General features: G+C 43.0%; 1 protein-coding gene across 5 annotated transcripts in view; it reads right to left on the bottom strand.

Annotated features, from left to right (window-relative positions):
- LOC309653433 (steryl-sulfatase-like) overlaps nucleotides 1-13941 on the bottom strand; it is a gene marked incomplete at its 3' end in the record, with an annotated part of 633880 nt that overhangs the window by 487970 nt on the left and 131969 nt on the right. For all 5 annotated transcript variants that reach the window (XR_014259158.1, XM_082448100.1, XM_082448102.1 and 2 more), the window contains exon 8: nucleotides 5666-5803. Coding sequence is in view for 4 of the 5 variants with exons in the window: in XM_082448100.1 (XP_082304226.1) it covers nucleotides 5666-5803 (138 nt within the window). The remainder of the gene's footprint in view (nucleotides 1-5665; nucleotides 5804-13941) is intronic.

Here is a 13941-nt window from a genome sequence, read left to right as displayed (position 1 = left end):
GAAGCCATCTATAGAGTTAATTTATCCACTCCTTTGACATTTATTACTTGCCTTTAGGCAGAGTAAAAGGGAGGCGGGGGTTGAGGGGGGAGCCTCTTGCTGGGTGACCTTGACTTGGGAGAGGAATGAAAAGGAAGCCAGAGCTAGGAGTATGATGTTCTCATCTGAGACTTCGGGGAATTTTCAGCTGTGAGGAAGAGGAAGGAAACTCTAAACTCTAAGAAAATCTTACGGAAGTTATTCTGGTCCCAGCTAAGGGAGAAATATTTCAGGGAAAAGGTGAAAATAAGTTTACAAATATTACATGCTAGGGAGGGTGTGGAGAAAAGGAAACCCTCCTACACTGTTGGTGAGAATGTACATTGGTGCAGCCACTACAGCGAACAGTCTGGAGGTTCCTTAAAAAACTAAAAATAGAGCTACCATATGATCCAGCAATCCCACTCCTGGGCATATATTCGGACAAAACTCTAATTCGAAAAGATACATGCACCCCAATGTTCATAGCATTACTATTCACAATAGCCAAGACATGGAAAACAACCTAATGTCCATTGACAGGTGAATGATAAAAGAAAATGTGATGTATACGTACAATGAAATAGTACTCAGCCATAAAAAAGAATAAAATAATGCCATTTGCAGCAACATGCGTGGACCTAAAGATTATCATACTAAGTGAAGCCAGACAGAGAAAGACAAATACCATATGATATCGCTCATATATGGAATTTAAAACATGACACAAATGAACCTATCTGTGAAACAGAAACAGACTCACAGATATAGAAAACAAACTTACGGTTACCAAAGGGGAAAGTGGGGGAGAGATAAATTAGGAGTTTGGGATTAACAGATACACACTATTTTATATAAAATAGATAAACAGGGCTTCCCTGGTGGCACAGTGGTTAAGAATCTGCCTGACAATGCAGGGGACATGGATTCGAGCCCTGATCTGGGAAGATCCCACATGCTGCGGAGCAACTGGGCCTATCCACCACGGCTACTGAGCCTGTGCTCTAGAGCCCGCAAGCCACAGCTACTGAGCCCACATGCCACAACTACTGGAGCCCATGCTCTGCAACAAGAGAAGCCACCGCAATGAGAAACCCATGCACCGCAATGAAGAGTAGCCCCCGCTCGCCACAACTAGAGAAAACCTGCGCGCAGCAACGAAGACCCAACGCGGCCAAAAATAAATAAATAAAATAAATCAATTTTTTTTAAAAGTTAAAAAAAAAATAGATAATCAACAAGGTCCTACTGCATAGCACAGGGAACTATACTCAATATTGTGTAATAACCTGTAAGGGAAAAGAATCTGAAAAAAATAGATATATATGTGTGTATAAATGAATCACTTTGCTGTACATCTGAAACTAACACAACATTGTAAATCAACTATATTTCAATTAAAAAAAAAAGGAGAGAGAAAAAAAACTAGTAGTGTCACTATCCCCTCAACCCCACACAATTAAATTAATTTTTTGAAATGCAGACTACAGCAGAATCTAATGTTTCTCTGATTAAAAGCGATTAGCGGGGCTTCCCTGGTGGCGCAGTGGTTGGGAGTCTGCCTGCTAGTGCGGGGGACACGGGTTCGAGCCCTGGTCTGGGAAGATCCCACATGCCAAGGAGCAACTGGGCCCGTGAGCCACAACTACTGAGCCTGTGCATCTGGAGCTTGTGCTCCGCAACAAGAGAGGCCGCGATAGTGAGAGGCCCGCGCACCGCGATGAAGAGTGGCCCCCGCTTGCCGCAACTGGAGAAAGCCCTTGCACAGAAACGAAGACCCAACACAGCCAAAAATAAATAAATAAATAAATAAATAATAAAAATAAAGGAATTCCTTTAAAAAAAAAAAAGCGATTAGCTGTTGAACTCTGTGTAGTGATGTAATCACAGCCATTCTACCAAGGCGGTCCATAGGTTTCATTAGTGAAACAGGCTTGAGGAATACAGAGGGATCACTGAGCTCAAATAGTACAGATTTTTTTTGAGCGGCAGACTGAATAATGGCCCCTAAAGATGTCCATTTTGGAATCCTTGGAAGCTTTGAATTTTACCTTGTTTTCTGAAAAAGAGACTTTGTAGATATGATTACATTATGGATCGTGCGATGGGGAGATTATCCTGGATTATCTCGGGGGGCCCTAAGTGACAGTAGGGGTGCCCTTATTAGAGTGAGGCAGGATGGGATGCGACTAGAGAAGAGAAGGCAATGTGAGGAAGTGTAGATCTTTTGGAGCAGTTCTGATGAAGACTGCAAGTCAGGATTGTTCCGAAAGGATGCTCTTTTGGTCGATGAGTTCAAATGGTGTGATTCCTCTGTGTTTGCATAAACCATAGGAGTGCAACTTCACAGCTTTAGAAAACAAGGCGTCTTGACACTGAGAAGTCTTTGGTCATTCCCCATAGCTAGAAGGAAGCCGCATCTTTTTTTTTTTTTTTTTTGAGCATCATACCGTAACAATGTTTCACTGTGAACTTGATTTCAACTAAACTTGACAAAGGGATAATGCTTCGCAAGAGAGTAGTGGCTGAGATATTAATACACTGTCAGACACCGATGATAGTTCTAGTGTTCAAACAGAGCATTTCTAACACATCCAATATGTTTCTTAAAAAAACAAAAAAAACCAGGGAGCAGCTGTGAGCATGCTTTTCAGATTGTATGAGAACCCCAGTTCCAAGGCGTCACTCAGACCTTTGACTCTTTCTGACCCATCCTCACCATCCACTTATGTCTCCGAGGAGTCAGCCATCGACGCAAAATGCCAATACATCTCCTTCTTTGGCTCATGAGGCTCCCTCAGATTCATCAGCTGGTGGTCATCTGGTCATCTGTCCCCGAACCAAGGCTCCATCGCACCATACACGTGACTTTCTTAAATAACGTATTACTTGCTAACCACTTCTATTACTGTGATTTATGTACACGTCTCGGCAGCAGCCACTAAGCAACTTTGGAACCTAACAGACCTTCACCGGGGGAATGAATGGACGGGGGAGCCAGTCACGAAATGCAGTCTGTGACGCCATCTCGAGAGACACTATCATGTATAAAATAACATAAAAACAACTCTCCACACACAGTCCATAACCTCAAGGAAATACAACGAAAGCACCTCATCTTACTATACAGGAATACATATTTTCACTTCTCGCTTCTCGAAAATAAGACTGAATAGAGGAGGGCTGGCTGAAAGAGTGGGTTAATCCTGTTCCGAGTAGAGACACCTGTTCAGTCATTTCACCCGTGCTGAGTATCAGTCTTTTGTCCTGCACTGGGGAGGGAACAATGACAAGCAAAAGAAGTGGTATGAACATCCAGCGAGGTTGTCCAGACCCACACTGAACAGGAATCCTTCCCTCCTGGGTTCCAGGTAACCGAAGGTCTAAACAAAGGTCCCCGCCCCCCGGTGCTCAGAATTTGAAAGGACTCAGATGTGCATGTCGAGGATGTAAATAGAAGTATAAGGTTTCACAGGCTACGTGCTGCCATTGGGATGGGTGACAGACTGCCTTTTCGCTGTCTGTCTGGCTCAGGACTGGTGGATCCAGCGTTACCCCATTCCTGCCAGTTTGCAGAGTAAGCCATGTGCTTCTCTCCTCATCCCAGCTCCACTGAGGAGGGTGTGTGGTTGGGAGAGTGAAAAGAGCTCGAGGTAGAAGGAGAAGAGCTCAAGCACACCCTGGCTACCTCCTTCCCAGCCTGGTCTCCTTTGGGAGCATTTCTTGGGCCCTGTTGGCCAAGTGAGGCTCTCCTTGCTGTAGGCACCACTGGCATCTTGTGCCAAGAATGTCGACACCCTTGTTAAATCGCATGGGCCTCCTTAGGCTTCCTCCCACCACCCCCAACCCAACCACACACCCAAACAACCAACCACCCAACCAACCAGCCACTTACCCAACCAATCATCCAACCATCTACCCAACCAACCACCCACCCACCCAAACAACCATCCACCCACCTACCCACCCATCTGACCACCTACCCAATCCACCACTGAACCATCCACCCACTCAACCACCCAGCCAACCACCCAACCATCCACCCACTCAACCAACCACCCACCCAACCAACCAGCCACCCAACCAACCAGCCATTTACCCAACCAACCATCCAACCAGCCACCCAACCATCCACCCAACCAACCAGCCACCCACCTACCCAACCCGTTTACCATGGGCTCCTTTAGGGCAGGGACCGTATTGTTGCCTCTAACCCAGTGCCAGATACACAGCTCAATCAGGGTTTTGTAAACTAACGGATGAAAGCACTCCATAGATTAGCATTTCATATCTTTGTAGGTATACTCTGATTTCCTGAGTCCCTGGGAATCTGTGAAACATCCATGTGAGAGAATAATGAAACGGCAATAAAGCACCTCATGGCTTTAGGGAGCAGAATTCAATGGTCCTGCGCTTTCCTATGCATCACGCATGTTGCTTTATTCAGCAGCCCCTACTGTTGGGACACCTTGCTTTGCCTCTTTGCATGGTCACTTCTAATCATCCTCCTCCATGTTACATCCAACCCACATCCACTGAAGATTCGGGTGGTGTCCTAACCCTTAGCACAGATATGCCCTTCGAGGTACCTCACCTAAGTCTTTGTGAAATGGGCCACATGTTATTATAACCAGGTATCTATGTCTCATATTCGCAGAGTGTATGTTGTACAAGCAACTTGGGGTCAGCAGATGGGTCTTGTCTAATATCCCCAATGACAGGTAGCTTGATCCGTCTTGGTGGTGGCTTAGCTAATGCTGTGTCAGGAAGCCCACAATGCTGTAGCATATGGAGACAGGCAGAATAATGACCTCCCAAAGATGTCAACATCCTCATCCCCAGACACTGTGACTAGGTTACCTTCCATGACAAAAGGGACTCTGCAGATGTGATTAAGGGTCTAGAAATAGGAAACATTACTCTGGATTATGTGGGTGAGCCTGACATAATCACAAGGGTCCTTAAAATTGCAGGCAAGAAAGAGTAAGTAAAGGAGATGGAATTATGGAAGCAGAGGTCAGAGAGAGAGAGAGAGAGAGAGAGAGAGGAAGGTTTGAAGACACTGCGTTGGTGGCTTTAAAGGGAAGGAAAGGGTCCATGAGCCAAGGAGAGTGGGCACCTCCAGAAGCTGGAGAAGGCAAGGAAATGGATTCTCCCCTGGAGCCTCCAGAAAGATGCAGTCCTGCTACCATCTTGATTTTAGACCAGTGAGACCCATTTCAAACTTCTGATGCCTACAACTACAAGTTAATAGTTTTTTATTGTTGCTGTAACAAATTAACACAAACTTCCAGGCTTAAAGCAACTGTAGTTGTAGAGGTCACGGGGGGAGGGTGTAAGGGGTCTTGTTTGAACCAACTACACATATGGGGCTGAATTTACATTTAGGGGGAAAACACCCTCATTTTAATGTCTGGACACAGAATGCGTGCTTTTAAGTTCTGGGGGGACCATACTGGAAATGGTCACTTTGGCCATCTGAGTTTTCAATGCCTGTGACCCAATAAAGCCCTGTATGTTTCAAGTGGCAGAAGAACAGCACCACGGCTCCAAGGTCCAGGAGAAGGTGATGAGGGGGTAAGCTGAGGGGGCCGGGCAGAGCACAGAGCTGATACTGTGGCATCTCCCACCTGGATAGATTTCTCACCTTTATAGATTCCGTTACTGCCTCCGTGACCTTCCCCTTTGACAGTCACCTCTTCTACATGTGCTCCTTGGTCCGAGGAGAAGTAGACCAGGGTGTTATTAGCCAGTTTCAACTCATCTAGAACATCCAAGATCTGCCCTGAAGGGGAGAAAACACTCCGTGTTAAGACAGTGCAATCTTTAGAAAAGAAAGGGAGGTGATTTGCCCTCATCGACTTGTCTGTTAATTTCTGATGGTGAGGAGGAGATGGTCTTATACACTGAGCTCTCCTGTGCTGATCCCAACAGGGGATGCAGCGTAATCAGAAGGAACCACAGTGGCTGGGCTCTTGGCAGAGACAATGAGAAGATTCAGTCGCTGAATTAAGTATCATCTACAAGCATCATCTGAACCTCTAGGCATCACGGGGTGACCCTGTAGGGAGACCTGATAAAGGATTCTAGAAGAATCAGGCTCACAGATCATGAGCCCCTTGGAGGAAGATGCCAGAAGAAAGAAGCCAAATTGCTGCAATCACCAGCCGGCCTGAGGCTATAAAGAAGTCTACTAGTTTTCCTTATTGACTGGAGAAAACTAAATCATCACTGTTCCTCTTATACAAACAAACATCTCTAAAACTATTTTATGATGAATGACCTTTTTCATACTTACCATAGATACCCAGGTCTAAAACAGTCCATCATGAAAATAAATATTCCTCACACTCTCCTTTTTCTTCTCCTCACCTTCTTTACCCAAACTTCACATGGTATACTAACCCCCATATAGCAACCCTTCAAAATAATAATGATACCATGGTCAACAATGAGAGTAACGGGTACCACTTGTTGAACACTCTGCCTGCAAAGGACTTTATTCCATGTTCTCTTGATTACATCATACTGAACCCTACGAGCAAAGAGCATTGGCTCCATTGCACAGGTGAGGGCAACAGTGCTCCAAAAAGATACATGACCTGTTCAAAGTCACACGGTTAGGAAGTGAGAGACCCAGACAGGAAGAGTTAAGTCTGACCGCAAAACCCAAACTCTCAAACCCTGCAGAGTTAAGTGGATGAACTCAATGAAAATCACAGAGGATTAAAAAAAAAAAAAAAAGACACAAAGGAAAAAAAGTTAAGAGTTACATCCTGAAACACCCATGGATGACATGATATGATGGCTGCTGTCTTCTTCAAATTAATCCAGGAAGAAAGGAAGTGAGTACGGAGCATGGATTAATAAAATCAGGCATGACTTCATTAATTGTTAAATGTGGATCCAGGGCATATGGCAGTTCACTGCACTTTGCTCTCTGCTTCTATGGATGCCTCAAATTTTCCATAAGAATAAACAAAACAAAACAGAAGCCAGCTGAAGATTGAAGAATAGGCTGAAACACAGACTCTCTGATTAGAAAGCTACCACCTGCTCTCAGATCAGAAGAAAATGATGGTCAGACTAGAGGTATATAATTTACAATTTTCACGGAGATTGCTACACTCACATGCTGCTAGTTTAATTTAGTCCCTGCATGCGGTTATTGTTTGAGGTATTAAAGGGTCTGACTCGGTTTTTTGATGTTTGACAGCTAAGAGCTTTTAAGTCTCACCTCTGCCTCTTCCACTTGCGCCCAACAAGCTAATAAGAAAGCCTAGGGGCTCCCTCCCCCAGTGCCCGTGGAAGGTTCAAACTATGCCAGCTCCTACCTCCATGTGGGAACCCACATCCAAGCCCCAGCTCCTACCCACCATGAAAGCTGAATCTGTCTCCTTTCCCATCTCCCTCAAGCCATCTTCAGACCAGCTTAGGCGCTGTCCTGCTTTCCCCAGAAAGCCTCATTATATGTGAGTTACAACCTTTTCCACACCCTCTTGGTGTGACTATAGCATCACTCATCTCGACAGGGGACCATCTCTTCACTGTAGGACAATCACAACAACTGGAATTCTAAAAGGACACCAGGCATCCTTTGCAGCAGAAATAATAACTGAATATGGGTAATCCTATCCAGCAGGTAGGTCATGCCCCCCGTGGAGACAGGCCCTGCACTCCAGGGTTGCACCTTCACCAACTTGGTCCAGAAAAGGGGTAGAAGGCCGCAGAGACAACCCTCCACGGAGGTGGCAGAGGTGATTTCTGATGTGAAAGCCAGACCCCAGTCATCTGCTACCAGACATATTCTTGCTATTTGATTGCAGTGCCACAGGCTAGAGTACATTCAATCTTTTTCAGTGTTTTAACTCATATAATAAACATTCCTAGAAGCCACACCATATACATAAATGTCATCCTCAGGACCAAAAATAATATGCACGGGGCCATTTTAGTGATTTGTCACCCATGATAAATCATCGTCAGCCAGACATTTATCGTGCTGTGATTTGGTTCAGCTAAGCAAACCACGTGTGCACTCGGGCTTGGGGGAGTTTGACTCTGACACTAATTTAAGGCTTATCACTTTGAAAATGGTAATTAGTTTAATGAGTTCACAGAGGAAGAAGCAACAAGGCGATGTAACCCCCACTTAACGCTTTGAAGGAAAAGTGCCCCTTTTGGTGCATATAATAATTTCTAAATAAAATAACACAGATTAGGCAGAGAGCAGAGGATTCAGGCTTTTACTTCCTTGTGTTTTAATTGGTATTTTGCAAAAGGGCATACAACCACGCACCTCCACTTCCAATGAAATTCACCTTTCATATATTATATAGAAGTATAGCATGTAGTATAGTATAGCATGAAGTATAGCATGAAGAAAATGTTGTGAAGAAATGCCTTTTTAAAAAATGTGGCTTCCGTGATCACTTCTATGGACACAATGTAAATATTTAGAGCACGTTTATTTACAATTGCCAAAACCTTGGAAGCAAGCAAGGTGTCCTTCAGCAGGTGAATGAATATACTAACTGTGGTCCATCCAGACAGTGAGATATTATTCAGTGATACAAAGAAATGAGCTATCAAGCCATGAAGAGACACGGAAGAACCTTAAATGCGTATGGCTAAGTGAAAGAAGCCCAGCTGAAGAGGCTACATACTGCATGATTCAACTCTATGACATGCTGGAAAAGGCAAAACTAGGCAGACAGTAAAAAGATCAGTGCTTGTCAGAGGTTGGAGGGGAGGGAGGGAAGAACAGGCAGAGCACAGAGGAGTTTTAGGGCAGGGAAAGTATCATGTATGATGCTGTAATCATTACGCATTTGTCCCAACCCACAGAAGGCGCAATTCCAATGGTGAACTCTAATGTAAACCATGTATTTTAATTGATAGTAATGTATCCATATTGGCTCATCAAAAGCAACACACGTACCCCGCTAATACAAGAGATAACATGGCAAATTGCGTGCAGAAGAAATGAATATAGGAAAACTCTCTGTACTTTCTACTCTGTTTTTCTATAAACCTAAAACTGCTAAAAAAAAAAAAAAAAGTCTACTGGGAATTCCCTGGCGGTCCACAGTGGTTAGGAGACTGCACTTTCACTGCTGAGGGCCCGGGTTCGGCCCCTGGTTGGGGAACTAAGATACTGCAAGCCACACGGCACAGCCAAAAATATTTAAAAAAATTTTTTTTAGTTTTAAAAAAAGTTAAAAAGAAGCATTATTAAAATAAATACATATTAAAAAATAGTCCACTAATTTTTAAAAGATGCCTTTTAAAGGCACTGTTAGCTCCTAGACCTCCTCATCCATGCATTCAACATGTGTTCGCAAAAGCCTAGTAAACACAGGCTAAAGACCAGGGCACGCAGAGGATCACGGATGGCGTTTGTTCCCAAAGCCTCCTGGTGACCCTTGCCTTTACTCAAGCCAGCTACATCTCCTAGGTACAGATTCCCCTCTAGGCTATTTTCATATCCAGACGAACCTGCAGCTGCATTTACGATATATTTTAGTAGCTCCTTCTACTAAAATATATCTTGCATCCTTCCCCATTTTCACACTCCTCCCTAGATATTTCCTCCAAATTCCAATATTTCAAATGACCATGATACTTGCTACATGATACATGATATTTTCTTTGTCCCCATCAATTTTTCTGATTCATTGCCTAGAGTGATAACTTCATCCCTTTCATCAAAATCACTGCACACCACTGGGCTGGGATTAATACAAGAGAATCTAGCTGAGGCCACCATGCATTTATACACGGAAAACCGTCAGATTTCTGATTTCCTTTTAGTTCTTTTTCTCCTGCAAGAGGCACCCTTGTATCTCATAACTATTTGGGTCTTACGCCAGAATCTCATTCAGAAAGCCCGGAGCCCGTTAACCATTAAATTTTTCATGAGATTGATCCTATAAAGGTCTAACATATTTCTCTTCTAAAAATTGTGCCCAGAAATCTCCTGTGGGAACAAATACTGCTGTATTATTCTTGCTTTCAGACCCATACATTGGAAGTCAGAGGTCCACAAATATTATCTTTCAGAAGGTTCTCCAGGTATAATGATACCAATTTATGTAGGATGATAGTTTTGAATTACCGATGGTGGGCTGCAGGATAGCTTATAAATGAAATGCTTTATTTCCAAAGCTTTCTCACATTCTTCCTGGAACGAAACAAATACAGGAAACAAGCCATTTTGAGAGCACTTTGTTATTTAACCAGAGACAACAAGAGCTAGCACACTGGAAAAGATGAGAACTCGTCATTCTAAAGGAGAAAACTTGGTGCTGTGAAAATCAGGGTCCTTCCTCCTTCAGGTGTGAAGCCTGGGTCCTGGAGAGTTTGTTCATTCCATTGATTCACACCACGAGCAGGTGCCAAGCCACTCTTTGGAGTCAGGACTATGGCATGCCACATAGGAGAGAAGGGTTTCTGGCGCTTGGGCAGAATCCTAGCTCTGACGTGAAAAGGAAGTGCTATAATGTAGAATTAACTGCTCAGGCTCTGGCTTCTGGGTCCTGACAGAAGCCAACCTGGTTTGAGTCCTGGGTCCCTGGTTTGCTCACTGGGGTTCTTTGCCTCTAAGTCAGAGGCAATAACATGTAATAGTAGAGGGTTGCCATAAGGGATGAAAGAGAATTGCATCCCAAACTCTTAGCCCAGGACTAGGAATACTCAATGCAGCTCAGCTCTTACAATGGAGTTAAAAATCTGAGTTAAACAATCAGTTTGCCTAAAATCCAAACTACAATGAGGTATCATCTCATACTCGTCAGAACAGCCATCATCAAAAAGTCTACAAATAACAAATGCTGGAGAGGGTGTGGAGAAAAGGGAACCCTCCTACACTGTTGGTGGGAATGTAAATTGGTGCAGCATCTATGGAGAACAGTATGGAGGTTCCTTCAAAAACTAAAAATAGAGCTACCATAGGATCCAGCAATCCCACTACTGGGCATATACCCTGAGAAAACCATAATTCAAAAAGATATATGCACCCCAAGATTCAGAGCAGCACTATTTACAACAGGCAAGACATGGAAACAACCAAATGTCCATCAACAGGTGGATGGATAAAGAAGATGTGATATATATATCTATACACACACACAATGGAATATTACTCAGCCATAAAAAAGAATGAAAAATGCCATTTGCAGCAACATGGATGGACCTAGAGATGATCATGCTACGTGAAGTCAGAAAGAGAAAGACAAATATCATACGATATTGCTTACATGTGGAATCTAAAAAAAATAATACAAATGAATTTATTTACAAAACAGAAACAGACTCACAGACATAGAAAACAAACTAATGGTTACCAAAGGGGAAGAGGTGGGGAGGGATAAATTAGGAATTTGAGATGAAAAGATACACACTACTATATATAAAATAGATAAACAACAAGGACCTACTGTATAGCACAGGGGACTATATTCAATATCTCGGAATAACCTGTAATGGAAAAGAATCTGAAAACGTGTATATATATGTGTATATATATATACACACACACACATTGTAAATCAACTATACTTCAATAAAAAATTTTTAAAAATCAGCTTGCCTAATGGAAGCCTTGCTATTTCAGCAGATCTGTCTTTTTTCTTCTACAAGGTAGGTCGACTCAGGCAAAACATGGAAGCAAAATGCTGTGATGTCCCTATTCATCGTTTTGGAAACATCGAGCTCATTAAGGAAAGAAAACGTCTCCTGAAGCAGCCACCCACCATGAATAATTAAGGAAGAACGTCCACCTACTCAATGTAATTCCAGGGAATGCAGGAAACCCTAAAAAGTTCCCTTAAAACTACTTTAGCTAAGTCCTTCCTGTGATCAACAGGTGAATGGTGGCAGTCAAATATTCCCATGGGGGCTAGGATTTTAAGATAAATGAGAGTTTCTAATTGCAGCAGTTGGTGGTGACTATGACTCTCCCTGGGGCATGGGAAATGCTACGCGTTGCTCCAGAAAGCGAGCTTTACCCTATGTTCCGAGGCTCTCCTGAATCAGTTACTGAGTGGGATAGAGAAATTCTGCCATCATTGGCCCTGGAAAGGCAATTCTTTGTTTAGCTTACGTGGGATTAGAAGCATAACCAACGTGCCAAACATCAGGACATATCTGTCAACAAGCACATAGATTTATTGTCTCCAGCTGGAAGCGATGTCCGTGGAATGTAGGTAAACTCGATCTTGTACTTCTTCCCAAAATAAATGGTCAAGATTTCCAAAACTCCAGTCCTGATCCTCTCCATCACATGGAACTCTAGGGATCCCACAGATGGGACATTTGAAAGCATATGGGTTACCTATAGTATAAAATCAAGTTCAAAAGCTTACACATCAAAGGGAAAAATAATACATGACCAAAAAAGATTGGATTATTTATTTGCAATGCATAAGATACAAAAATGATGTGCTGGCTTTTGGGGGATACGTGGGGGAGAGCTGGTGGTGTTTGCTTAGAAGCTTTGCATTTGTTATTTGATTCGAGGGTATTTTCAGACAGTAGCAAGTGAAATATTGTAATAAATAAACAGAAGATGAGGTTTTGCCCTACCATACTCGGATCTAATGCAAAGGCTGCACAAAATATAGTCTGAGACTCACTCAGATGCCGCCCAGACAGGAGGTGCAAGGAAGCACTGAAAATGAAACTCTTGCAGGATGGTTTTAGGAACTAGGAATTGGGAGCAAGAGGGGCTGCTACATGCACTGCATTTCCACATCCTGAGTGATGAGACCAGGGTGGTCTCCACCGCCACTAAAAACCGAGCAAGAGGGACTTCCCTGGTGGCGCAGTGGTTAAGACTCTGTGCTCCCAATGCAGGGGGCCCGGGTTCAATCTCTGGTCAGGGAACTAGATCCCACATGCCTGCTGCAACATGCACGCTGCAAGAGTTCACATGCCATAACTAAGGAGCCCGTGTGCCGCAACTAAGGAACCCACCTGCCACAACTAAGGAGTCGGCGAGGCAGAACTAAGGAGCCTGCCTGCTGCAACTAAGACCCAGTGCAACCAAATAAATAAATAAATAAATATTAAAAAAAAAAAAAAAACAACATGCAGGAGAGAAGAGGCTCCGACCGTGTCAGGAGCCCTTTCTGCTGCACGCAGGCACACCTGCCACAAGCTTGTGATGCAGGAGTCCTGGAACCTTCCTGTCCCAAGGCCCTCGATAAAAGGCTAAATCCTTCCCTGGCAGCCACGGTGAAATAGACATCAACACACCCATCGCCACATCCTGTGTGTTTCCTCTTCAACCAGATTCACCCACGCCCATTGATTTTGGGATCATCCTCTTAACCACGTCACTCGCTCTCCCATCTCCTAAGTGCATACAGAAGAACTTCATTAGAAACACATTTAGAAGCTATCCCTAATCATTTTCCAAATAGTGACAGAAAAGTAAGCAAATGTGATAGTAAGGAACTGATTAGGCTACTTTATGCATTTTTTCATTCTTCTGGGTGACCAAAATAATAATTAAGACCTTGTATGTAGAATATAGGTTCCGTAGCATGTTCTTATTATATATCAGTGTCCTTCAAATTTTGACAAGCTTATTTGTCACCTTGGGAACCATGCTAAAATAAAGATTCTTTTTTTTTTTTTAAATGATTTGATCAACATTTGTTTAGTGCTTTATTTTTTTAAATTAAAGTATACTTAATTTACAACATTGTGTTAGTTTCAAGTGTACAGCAAGTGATTGAGATATATATATATATATATATATATATATATATATATATATATACTTTAAGATTATTTTCCATTCTAGGTTATTACAAGATATTGAGTAGAGTTCCCTTGTCTCTACAGTAGGTCCTTGTTTATCTATTTTATATACAGTAGTGTGTATATGTTAATCCCAAACTCCTAATTTATCTCCCC

The sequence above is a fragment of the Balaenoptera physalus genome (assembly GCF_965194825.1).
Source record: "Balaenoptera physalus genome assembly, chromosome: Y".
NCBI lineage: Eukaryota > Metazoa > Chordata > Mammalia > Artiodactyla > Balaenopteridae > Balaenoptera > Balaenoptera physalus.
This window is presented reverse-complemented; position numbering and strand designations above follow the sequence as displayed.